This window comes from Salvelinus fontinalis, unplaced genomic scaffold, assembly GCF_029448725.1.
Source record: "Salvelinus fontinalis isolate EN_2023a unplaced genomic scaffold, ASM2944872v1 scaffold_0774, whole genome shotgun sequence".
NCBI classification, from domain to species: Eukaryota; Metazoa; Chordata; class Actinopteri; order Salmoniformes; family Salmonidae; genus Salvelinus; species Salvelinus fontinalis.
In genome coordinates this window covers 63,447-74,835 of record NW_026600983.1, presented here as the reverse complement: position 1 = coordinate 74,835, position 11,389 = coordinate 63,447, and the positions used below count along the sequence as shown (strand labels likewise).

Here is an 11,389-nt window from a genome sequence, read left to right as displayed (position 1 = left end):
TCTAATGCATCAGATGTTATTTTAAAATCGCAGTTATAAGGATAATTTAGAAGCTAATGGCAGCCTGCAGTATCCCAGTCAGCCTTCAACTTGAGTTACTCAATGAGAGGGGGCAGCACTGAGCTAGCCTGCAACGTCACTTCCTGGACTAGTTCAAACTGTGCATGTTAGGTCTCCATGAGACGCCATCTTAACAGACTTCATTTGGCTTCATTGCGATATTAAGTCTTCACATAGGAAAGAATATTGTCACATGATTGATGGCTCATATATACAGTCATTGGTGATGAGTCAGTGTGTGTGGGGGGAGGTACACGCATGTGTGCTTGGTGTGTGTCTGTGTGTGTGTGTGTGTGTGTGTGTGTGTGTGTGTGTGTGTGTGTGTGTGTGTGTGTGTGTGTGTGTGTGTGTGTGTGTGTGCAGTCATGTTCCTACCGTTCTGGATATCCAGTATATGGTGTTTGTCCAGCGTCCAGCCTCCCATGTTGGACGCGTCCAGCTCATAGCCCTGCAGTGTGGCTGTCCTCTTTTCCCACAGGATCAAGTCCAGACACGACTCGTACTCAAAACCCACTGACACTACAACACGAACAGGAAGGAGGGGATCGGGTTAGCACAGACACTGTTAATGACAACACTCCAACTGACTAACGACAAGTACAAGCCTAGACAATGTTTTTGGTACTATTTTTTTTTTTGTCGAGGGACTCTAATTAGTTGTCTTACACAAGTACAATTCATCTCTGCCGTCATATCTCAACAGCTCCACTCAGTTTGTAATAACATAACTTTCCCAAACATGATAACCATCTTCTTACAGCTCTTTTTAAACTCCTATCTGTCTTCAGCCGATCACATTACGACAAACCCCCCTCTGATGGATCAATAATGGCGCAGGCCAAATTACCAGACAGGGCGTAATGCAATTGGAAAAAAAACGAATGCTGACGAAGGGGAGGTTAGAAGGTGAAAACACAATCAATCAATATGACTTGGGCCTGGGCCATTTCTAATAACACCCTCCTATTCCTTCTCCTATCTCTTCCTTCCTGGCAAAGCAATAATACATTAGACTCAACAATTATAACCCTGCAGCGTCTACACCGTCTAACAGTTTGTTTATGTAGAGGCGGTCATTCTGTATTTATTTACATATGAGAGAAACATGGGTAGTTTTACACTGGCCAACTTCCTTTCCCTCCCTCCCCAATCCCCCAGGAGTGAAAATAACAAGCCGCTGCCTGTCTGCCTGCCTGTCATGGACTCGGAGTGAAACAGCTTGAGCGTAGGGTGACAAGTGTGTTTAGGGATTTCATTGTGAGCTCAACCATCAACGGTCTCCAGAAGAAGCTGCACCCCCCGGCTGTATTTTATTTAGAAGGAAGCCACACCTTTTGCCATGACCTTCAGAAAGCTGAGAGAGTGTGTGTGTGTGTGTGTGTGTGTGTGTGTGTGTGCGTGCGTGCGTGCGTGTGTGTGTGTGTGTGCGTGTGTGTGTGTGCGTGCGTGCAAAGACAGGAACAATGTTATTCCTCTCTGCGGTGGTCTTTGTGTCGTAGAGTTATCATACACATGTGAAAAGAAAACACCGGAAGAAAAAAGTGAAGAACGACCAAAAGCAGCAGTTGTGTTCTGTGTGGAACGCATTAGCATATCATCGTGAAGACAGACATCACACAGGCTGATCTGAAGGCCTCAACGTGCTGTATTAGACCAAAACACTTCCTTAAACGTTCAGCCCACACATCTGAGTGAAGTCAGTTCTTTGACAGCAGCCTGTTAGGGACTCCCTGAGCATTTACAAAGAGCTGTTTAAGCAGAAGGCAAATGTAATGTATGTGCTCTACACGGGCTTAGGAAAGGCGGACAAAGGAGTACGCCGTACGATAGCTTCACTGAAGAAATAGTATGTGTGTCTGCCGGTCACCTTTCATGCCCAAGAGTAACTGTCCTTTGGGGACAAATCAACCTTAAAGGGACATTTCTAAATGTTTCAACTTGATATTCATCCTCTCCAGCACCGCCCCAACATCAACATGTGTGAAAATGGCACCTTGCTATGTTGGGTAGTGAAGAAAATAGAGGAAGACAAGTGTTTCCAATGACATCATCAACCAATTAGCAGACAATTAGGAAGCAATTAGTAGGCAATTGGTTAAAAGCACATGCTGCACACCGATGACGTCATTTGGAACATTTATCTCCCTCTACCTAGAACGCATGTTGATGTTGGGTTGGTGCCGGAGATGATGAATATGAAGTTGAACATGCTTTACATTTCCCTTTAACTCGTAGCGTACGTTGGCCTGCTCCGCAGTACTCACCGACTGCCTCAGACAAGCCGTAGACCTTCTGGTTGTAAGCGTCTGTCTTGTCCCAGATGAAGGTGTAGGAGAGGTTGGGCTGGGCAGGGAACCACTTCTGGAACAGACGCCCCACCACCGCCACCATCAGGTGCACCTGGAAAAGATTATGGAATAAACACATTTTCAGACGGGCATTACAATGGCCAGCTAGGGCAAGACTGACTGTACATTTCGCACTCAAAAGGCATTTGACATCAAAATAAATTGTAGCCTTGGTTTTCTGTTAGCAAATTAATCCAAAAACATCGATTCACTGTATTTTGGGCTGTATTGTAAGACCTACAAGACCTATGGAGATAGCAATGCCAGTCACAATTTAGTTGCACCTAAAGAAGAAATCCCTACCTTCATGAGGTTGAAGGGCACACTGGCCTGGGTCATGGTGACCTTGAGGACAGGCTTGTAGCCGGCCGCCCTGCTGCCCAAGTACAGCAGGTTGAGGTCGCTGCCCGGGATGGACGTCTCCTCCTGGAGGACCTGTTGGGGGGGGACACATCAAAGGAGAGTGGGTCAAGAAGGGTTAGTACATCTTAGCACACCCTGAGAGGACTGGAGTGGAGAATGTCATCTTTGAACACTTTTCAGTGAGAACATCAAAGCCAAAAGGGTTCAGAAAAGTCTCAGTACAGCTACACTCCGGGTGGTGTGGCAAAGTGACAAGAGAACGGAGAGGTCACACGGAGTCAAGAACGCTATTCATTCATCTGTGAAAACTATTTGGAGAGAAGGGAAGAAGGAAAATAGAGAGAGAGAGATCTCCCTGGCCTGTTTTCTCAGCGTAGTGACCGTCCCCGTATGGAAGCCTGTTTCATGTAACCATAAGCAGGGGTTATCTTCTGTGCAGAGCGCCTCCACTGTGTGTGTGTGCGCAGAGCTCCGCCACTGTCTATCCACTGTCTTTTCATTAGTGTGATGCTCCAGAAAGCCCTGGCTGTTAGGTATCTCTGTTGTTTTTAGCCTCTCCTAACACCAACACATTTCACCCTCTCTTTAAAGCAGGGGCCAAAGAGCTCCCTGGCTGAGATTTGGAGGGTGAGTCAGTGAGGGTATGAGGAGGTTGGAATTAAATGGGGTATGACCTCAAATCTGTACACATCACATGCACTGAGGGTATTTATTAAGCCCATCAGATTCCAAAGACCTATCACTCCACACTTATTTACTTTCTAGCTCTTGTCTCTCTCTCTCTCCCTCTCTCTGTCTCTCTCTCCCTCTCTCGCCCCCTGCTCCCTCTCTCTCTCCCCCTGTTCCCTCTCTCGGGGGAGGGAAGCTTTGACATGGGTCTCAACGAGCCTTTGATATCCAATATGGTCGCCCAATGACAACGGAATCAATCAAAATGAAAAACAAATTGAGGGTGGAAAAAGTGAAAGTTAAAAGGTAACAGATTTAGTGGCTAGGCCACCACGGGTTGACCCCCCTCCCCCCCACACACACAGACGGTGTCACCGTCACCACAGACTTAATTACCCTGTGCGGCGGGTGTGTTTTCTTTCGGGTAAACTGTGTGTGTCTGCACATACAGTATGTGTGTGTGTCCTGAACACAGTCCGCCAGCGAAGGGACCCCACCCTGGTCTCCCCAGCTAGCTCTAACTACAACGTCTGGCCTAAGAGCATGTTTCTCCTGGCTTTAAACTAACTCCTGATAGAAACACTCTGTTATTACATCTTCTCTGGTGCGTGTGTGTGTCTGCTTTCTGGTGTGTGTGTGTGTGTCTGCTTTCTGGTGTGTGTGTGTGTGTGTGTGTCTGCTTTCTGGTGTGTGTGTGTCTCCTTTCTGGTGTGTGTGTGCGTGTGTGTCTGCTTTCTGGTGTGTGTGTGTGTGTGTGTCTGCTTTCTGGTGTGTGTGTGTCTGCTTTCTGGTGTGTGTGTGTGTGTGTCTGCTTTCTGGTGTGTGTGTGTGTGTCTGCTTTCTGGTGTGTGTGTGTCTGCTTTCTGGTGTGTGTGTGTGTGTGTGTGTCTGCTTTCTGGTGTGTGTGTGTGTGTGTCTGCTTTCTGGTGTGTGTGTGTGTCTGCTTTCTGGTGTGTGTGTGTGTGTGTGTCTGCTTTCTGGTGTGTGTGTGTGTGTGTGTCTGCTTTCTGGTGTGTGTGTGTGTCTGCTTTCTGGTGTGTGTGTGTGTGTGTGTGTGTGTCTGCTTTCTGGTGTGTGTGTGTGTGTGTCTGCTTTCTGGTGTGTGTGTGTGTGTCTGCTTTCTGGTGTGTGTTATCTTTTGCAACCTAGAAGGGGAACAGTTTTTTAACTGCAGGGTATAATAATACCGACTGGTAATTCATTAAAGGGTTTAATGAGCGGAGCCGAGATCAAACAATAAACGGGTGCTTTATTTTGAAGTGCCCCCCGCCATTAAAGGGGAAGTGTAATGAAAACATATGGCTATGGGGGTAATGGACTGGTGCTGTATCTTAAAGGGATACTACGTGATTGGGACCTCATTGCAAACATCCCAAAGTATCCCTTTAAAACCACCACTCCTTTAATAACACACATTTTATAATGCCATAGGTTGGGCTTGGGTCAATAGTTAGCTATGGTGGCACAAGTACTGCCAATCCATCTTATTGGATAAAACACCTCAACAGAACCTTTCCTATAAAACCTTTGTACATACTTTTGTAATGTCATGGCTGTGAAGTTTTATGTTGTACGGGAACGGTGTGGAGACTGGAGAGGCGAGTGTGTGTGTGTGTGTCTGATCTGGATAAGGATCCGTCAACTCAGAGTAATCCAGGAGATATGAGAGAGAGCTATGTCTGCAATATCCACTAAACCACCTGAACCAATACACTAACTCTATCCAAACTAATAGGCTGAAAACACAGCACTGTTATACTGTTGGTATCCAGGTCAACTGTTACAGACAGCTAAGGCTGCAGCTCAGTGTGTGTGTGTGTGTGTGTGTGTGTGTGTGTGTGTGTGTGTGTGTGTGTGTGTGTGTGTGTGTGTGTGTGTGTGTGTGTGTGTGTGTGTGTGTGTGTGTGTGTGTGTGTGTGTGTGTGTGTGTATGCATGTGTGTTCAGCTAATAACCGCAGGCTACAGTCAATCCCATGACCCTGCTACCACCTCAGACTGAATTTGGTGTGCACCAACATCACATAGTGTAAACATCTCTAAAAAGGAATATCTAGACTCAAATCACCACGCAGGAAGATTTTAGAGTCATGCCAAATGTCTCACCCAAGTGTCCATATTTGGTTGGGGAGGAAAAAAAGGTTTTCTACAGTATTTCTCCGGGGATAAACCTTAAAGCTTAACTTACAGCTTTGATTTGAATAGATTTCACTATTTATGTTTGTCGGTTTTTCTGTTTGACACATGGGAAAGCGATCAAGTGCTCCAGTGTCATCACTCTGTGAGGGTTCCACGTGTAGCGCGTCAGGGTAACCTTGTCCAAACTATTTTCTTCTGGTCCTTTGTGTTAATAGAACCCGTCAGCGGTAACAACGACCCCTATGTATTGGGTTCTGGGACCTGAAGAATTTAAACTATTGGTTTCATCCAGACACTGAGAACCACTGTCTCATTGTGCTCCAACTGAACACACTTGGCTAACCTTTATTTGGTCTTCTGCTTTCATTCTTTCTCCTCTGTGGAACAGCGAGCACACAATAGCGCGTTATCCCCAAGCCACATGACAGCCAAGTGTGTGTGTGTGTGTGTGTGTGTGTAATACAAAGTACTTTCCTCAGCAAGACTGTCCTCTTCCAAGGAGGACTCTTAGTGGACATGTCTGTTACCAGTTAGCTACTCTCTGTGACTGACTGCTTTGGTACGGCTTCGTGTTAGTGCTGGGTTCCTTTAACTGTGTTTTTCCTTCCCCCCACACAAACACACACACACACACACCCCTTGTGAAGGCCCCTGGGGTATAGCTGTCCGACCCCTGCGTCCCTTTATAAAACGTTAACCTCCTTCACCATCCGCCTCTCCTCGCACGAGCTCTGAAGCTTTATAGTTCTGCTCATAACAACATGAACTAATTCAAATCAGGACCGGATCGTTTGGGGACTGGCTGTGTGCTTCTCTCTGTGTGTGCATGAGAGAGTCTCTGAGTGTTTCTGTGTATTGTGTGTGTGCCTGTGTCTGATTGCTTGCGTTTCTCAGTGTGTGTTTGTGTTACTGTGTGTATGTCTGTGTGCGTTTATGTCTGTGTGTGTTTATGTCTGTGCCTGTCTGTGTTTATGTCTATGTGTATCAGTGTTTATGTCTGTGCCTGTCTGTGTTTATGTCTGTGCGTGTCTGTGTTTATGTCTGTCTGTGTTTATGCCTGTGTGTGTGTCTGTGATTATGGCTGCGTGTGTTTGTGTTTATGTCGGTGTGTGTCTGTATTTATGTCTGTGTGTGTCTGTGTTTATGTCTGTGCGTGTCTGTGTTTATGTCTGTGTGTGTCTGTGTTTATGTCTGTGTGTGTCTGTGTTTATGTCTGTGCCCGTCTGTGTTTATGTCTGTGCGTGTCTGTGTTTATGTCTGTGCGTGTCTGTGTTTATGTCTGTGCGTGTCTGTGTGTATTGTTTGGCTGATGGTGCAGAACACAGTCTTATTAAAGTAGTGCTTTAGACTGAAGGAGTGCCAGAGAAGAGAAGAGGGGACTGACGTTGGGCCAAGAGGAATCAAAGTCTATCTGGCCACACAGGAGAGTTGAGAGAGATAGGGGGAGAGACAGAGACAGAGAGACAGAGAGGACTCATGTGTATCAGCTTTACTGAAGATGCTCTTCTGCACAGATTGGCCTGTGATACTGCCATAATGGTAAACGCTGGGTTTTGATCTACGAATGAGTCTGTGCGCGAGTGTGTGTGAGACCCTCGTAACAATTCACACCGTGTCTGGCACAGCTAGAAAGACTATACATGGATTTAAATGCTCTCTCTCTTCATCAAGGCTTCTCCTCTTTGAACGAAACAAAGAGCATCTGTCCAAACAGTTAGAAAAGCTCTAGACCTTGTATTCACTGGGCTGTTAAAGGTGTGCTTTTATACTTCAAGTACTGAAGGTCGGCTCAGCTTTTTGTGAGGCCTCCCGTTCCAACTGAGTTGGCTGTTTGAGGTCCCGGTAAAGCTTGGGTGAAGCAGTGTTGGGTGTTATGGGGCATTAGAAAACGGGTTGTTTGGATCCTGGACTCTGATTGGTTGTGGGACAACAACTCCCGCAAAATACCATGACATGTTAATGTCATAATTCCACTGTCCACAGCCCAGGCAGGAAATTCAAACGTCATCTCCCTCGGGAAGAAAAGATACACATCATTTACAGTACAGGAGAGTTGATCAGGGGAGTTGAACAGGAGAGTTGAACAGGAGAGTTGATCAGGAGAGTTGAACAGGAGAGTTGAACAGGAGAGTTGAACAGGAGAGTTGATCAGGAGAGTTGATCAGGAGAGTTGATCAGGAGAGTTGATCAGGAGAGTTGATCAGGAGAGTTGAACAGGAGAGTTGAACAGGAGAGTTGAACAGGTGAGTTGAACAGGAGAGTTGAACAGGAGAGTTGAACAGGAGAGTTGACCAGGAGAGTTGAACAGGAGAGTTGAACAGGTGAGTTGAATAGATGAGTTGAACAGGAGAGTTGAACAGATGAGTTGAACAGGAGAGTTGAACAGATGAGGGAACTGGGTGGGTCTGTATAGAGGGGTAGTGAGCTGGAAGTAGAGTGAACTGGAGAACTGAGTTGAACAGTGTTGATGAGGTGTGTGAACAGTGGGAGTTGATGACAGAGAGTTGAACCCTAGCTGACCGTGTTGATGAGGTGAGTGATACAGGAGAGTGTTTGATGTACAGGACGTTAACCCTAGATGACCGTGTTGAAGAGGTGAGTGTGACAGTGAGTGTTTGATGTACAGGACGAGTTGACCCTAGCTGACCGTGTTGTGAGGTGTGTGTACAGTGGGTGTTTGATGTACTGGACGAACCCTAGCTGACTGTGTTGTGAGGTGTGTGTACAGTGGGTGTTTGATGTACTGGACGAACCCTAGCTGACCATGTTGTGAGGTGTGTGTACAGTGGGTGTTTGATGTACTGGACGAACCCTAGCTGACTGTGTTGTGAGGTGTGTGTACAGTGGGTGTTTGATGTACTGGACGAACCCTAGCTTACCGTGTTGTGAGGTGTGTGTACAGTGGGTGTTTGATGTACTGGACGAACCCTAGCTGACCGTGTTGTGAGGTGTGTGTACAGTGGGTGTTTGATGTACTGGACGAACCCTAGCTGACCGTGTTGTGAGGTGTGTGTACAGTGGGTGTTTGATGTACTGGACGAACCCTAGCTGACCGTGTTGTGAGGTGTGTGTACAGTGGGTGTTTGATGTACTGGACGAACCCTAGCTGACCGTGTTGTGAGGTGTGTGTACAGTGGGTGTTTGATGTACTGGACGAACCCTAGCTGACCGTGTTGTGAGGTGTGTGTACAGTGGGTGTTTGATGTACTGGACGAACCCTAGCTGACCGTGTTGTGAGGTGTGTGTACAGTGGGTGTTTGATGTACTGGACGAACCCTAGCTGACCGTGTTGTGAGGTGTGTGTACAGTGGGTGTTTGATGTACTGGACGAACCCTAGCTGACCGTGTTGTGAGGTGTGTGTACAGTGGGTGTTTGATGTACTGGACGAACCCTAGCTGACCGTGTTGTGAGGTGTGTGTACAGTGGGTGTTTGATGTACTGGACGAACCCTAGCTGACCGTGTTGTGAGGTGTGTGTACAGTGGGTGTTTGATGTACTGGACGAACCCTAGCTGACCGTGTTGTGAGGTGTGTGTACAGTGGGTGTTTGATGTACTGAACGAACCCTAGCTGACCGTGTTGTGAGATGTGTGTACAGTGGGTGTTTGATGTACTGGACGAACCCTAGCTGACCGTGTTGTGAGGTGTGTGTACAGTGGGTGTTTGATGTACTGAACGAACCCTAGCTGACCGTGTTGTGAGGTGTGTGTACAGTGGGTGTTTGATGTACTGGACGAACCCTAGCTGACCGTGTTGTGAGGTGTGTGTACAGTGGGTGTTTGATGTACTGGATGAACCCTAGCTTACCGTGTTGTGAGGTGTGTGTACAGTGGGTGTTTGATGTACTGTATGTATCTTTTCTCCTCTGTCACCTCACTTGAGTCTTAGGTATAACACGTTTGTGGAAACGTGTGTGTATTCAGTACAACTAGTCTGGGTTTCTGATCGTGTGTGTGTGATGATAATGTGTATATGATGATAATGTATATATGATGATGATAATGTGTATATGATGATGATAATGTGTGTATATGATGATAATGTGTATATGATGATAATGTATATATGGTGATGATAATGTGTATATGATGAGGATAATGTGTGTATATGATGATAATGTGTATATGATGATAATGTATATATGATGATGATAATGTGTATATGATGATGATAATGTGTGTATATGATGATAATGTGTATATGATGATGATAATGTGTATATGATGAGGATAATGTGTATATGATGATGATAATGTGTATATGATGAGGATAATGTGTATATGATGATGGCGATAATGTGTGTACGATGATGATAACGCATATATGATGATAATGTGTGTACGATGATGATAATGTGTGTATGATGATAATAATGTGTATATGATGATGATAATATGTATATGATGATGATCATGTGTGTATGATGATGATAATGTGTGTATGATGATGATAACGCATATATGGTGATAATGTGTGTATGATGATGATAACGCATATATGATGATAATGTGTGTATGATGATGATGATAATGTGTGTATGATGATAATGTGTGTATGATGATGATAATGTGTACGATGATGATGTGTGTATGATGATGGTGATAATGTGTGTATGATGATGATGATAATGTGTGTATGATGATGATGATAATGTGTGTATGATGATGATGTGTGTATGATGATGGTGATAATGTGTGTATGATGATGATGATAATGTGTGTATGATGATAATGTGTGTATGATGATGATGTGTGTATGATGATGATAATGTGTGTATGATGATGATAATGTGTATATGATGATGTGTATGTCTCACCTGTGTCTCAGGTATGATGGGCCCATCCTCTGGTGAGGACCTGAAGCAGGTAGAGAGGGGAGAGGCCACGATGACAGGACTGGGCCTGATAAAACCACTCAGGTCACAGCTGGGGATGTCATTCTCCTCCTGCAATACGATTCAATATGATTGAAGATGAGTCAATACAATTCAATACGAGTCAATACAATTCAATATGAGTAATACAATTCAATACAATTGAATATGATTAAATACAATTCAATATGAGTCAATACAATTTAATATGAGTCACTGTGAGTCAATACAATTCAATATGATTCAATACAATTCAATATATTCAATATGATTAAATTAAATACAATGGAATTCAATAAGACTCAATAGAACTACATTTAATTAAATATCTTTATCAACTATATATGACCTTCTTCATGACCAGGGTGTCCATGACATAGAAGACGTTCCAGGGGATCCACACGGTGCGGTACTGTATCAGGAACGGAGCCCGCTCGAAACTCAGGGTCAGACTGGCCCCACCGTTGGTCAACAGGTCAAACCTGGAGAGATGGAGAGAGATGGGGTTAGAGGTGGAGAGAGATGGAGAGAGATGGAGAGAGATGGGGTTAGAGGTGGAGAGAGATGGAGAGAGATGGAGAGAGATGGGGTTAGAGGTGGTGAGAGAATCACACAGGCATGTACATTCACACAGAGAGACAGGCGGACAGACGGATGGACAGACACACACAGGCACGCACACACATCCCTTCAGCACACACACACAGACAGTAGAAAGAGCCTTTTACGTGTTCACACATTTCCTCCTGGTTGTTCTTGGGCCCCGGAGACAGAGATCTCTGTATCTTTGACACTGATGGAGGTAGAGTGAGGATGAAGGGTGATCAGACTTTCCTGTTCTAATTGTCTCTCCTGTCTAGTCTGTCCAACCTGAGGCTCTCTCTCTCTCTCTCTTTCTCTTTCCCTCTCCCTCTCTCTCTCCTTTCCTGCTATATCTCT

At 45.3% G+C, this 11,389-nt stretch overlaps 1 protein-coding gene across 1 annotated transcript in view; it reads right to left on the bottom strand.

Annotated features, from left to right (window-relative positions):
• Positions 1-277: 277 nt before the first annotated feature.
• The window catches only part of LOC129847323 (teneurin-3-like), a 66,779-nt gene continuing 55,667 nt past the window's right edge, over positions 278-11,389 (bottom strand). Inside the window, exons 12-16 of the mRNA XM_055915078.1 lie at positions 10,800-10,932; positions 10,394-10,522; positions 2,712-2,843; positions 2,325-2,460; positions 278-579 (exon numbers count right to left, since the gene is read on the bottom strand). Coding sequence (XP_055771053.1) covers positions 278-579; positions 2,325-2,460; positions 2,712-2,843; positions 10,394-10,522; positions 10,800-10,932 — 832 coding nt within the window. The remainder of the gene's footprint in view (positions 580-2,324; positions 2,461-2,711; positions 2,844-10,393; positions 10,523-10,799; positions 10,933-11,389) is intronic.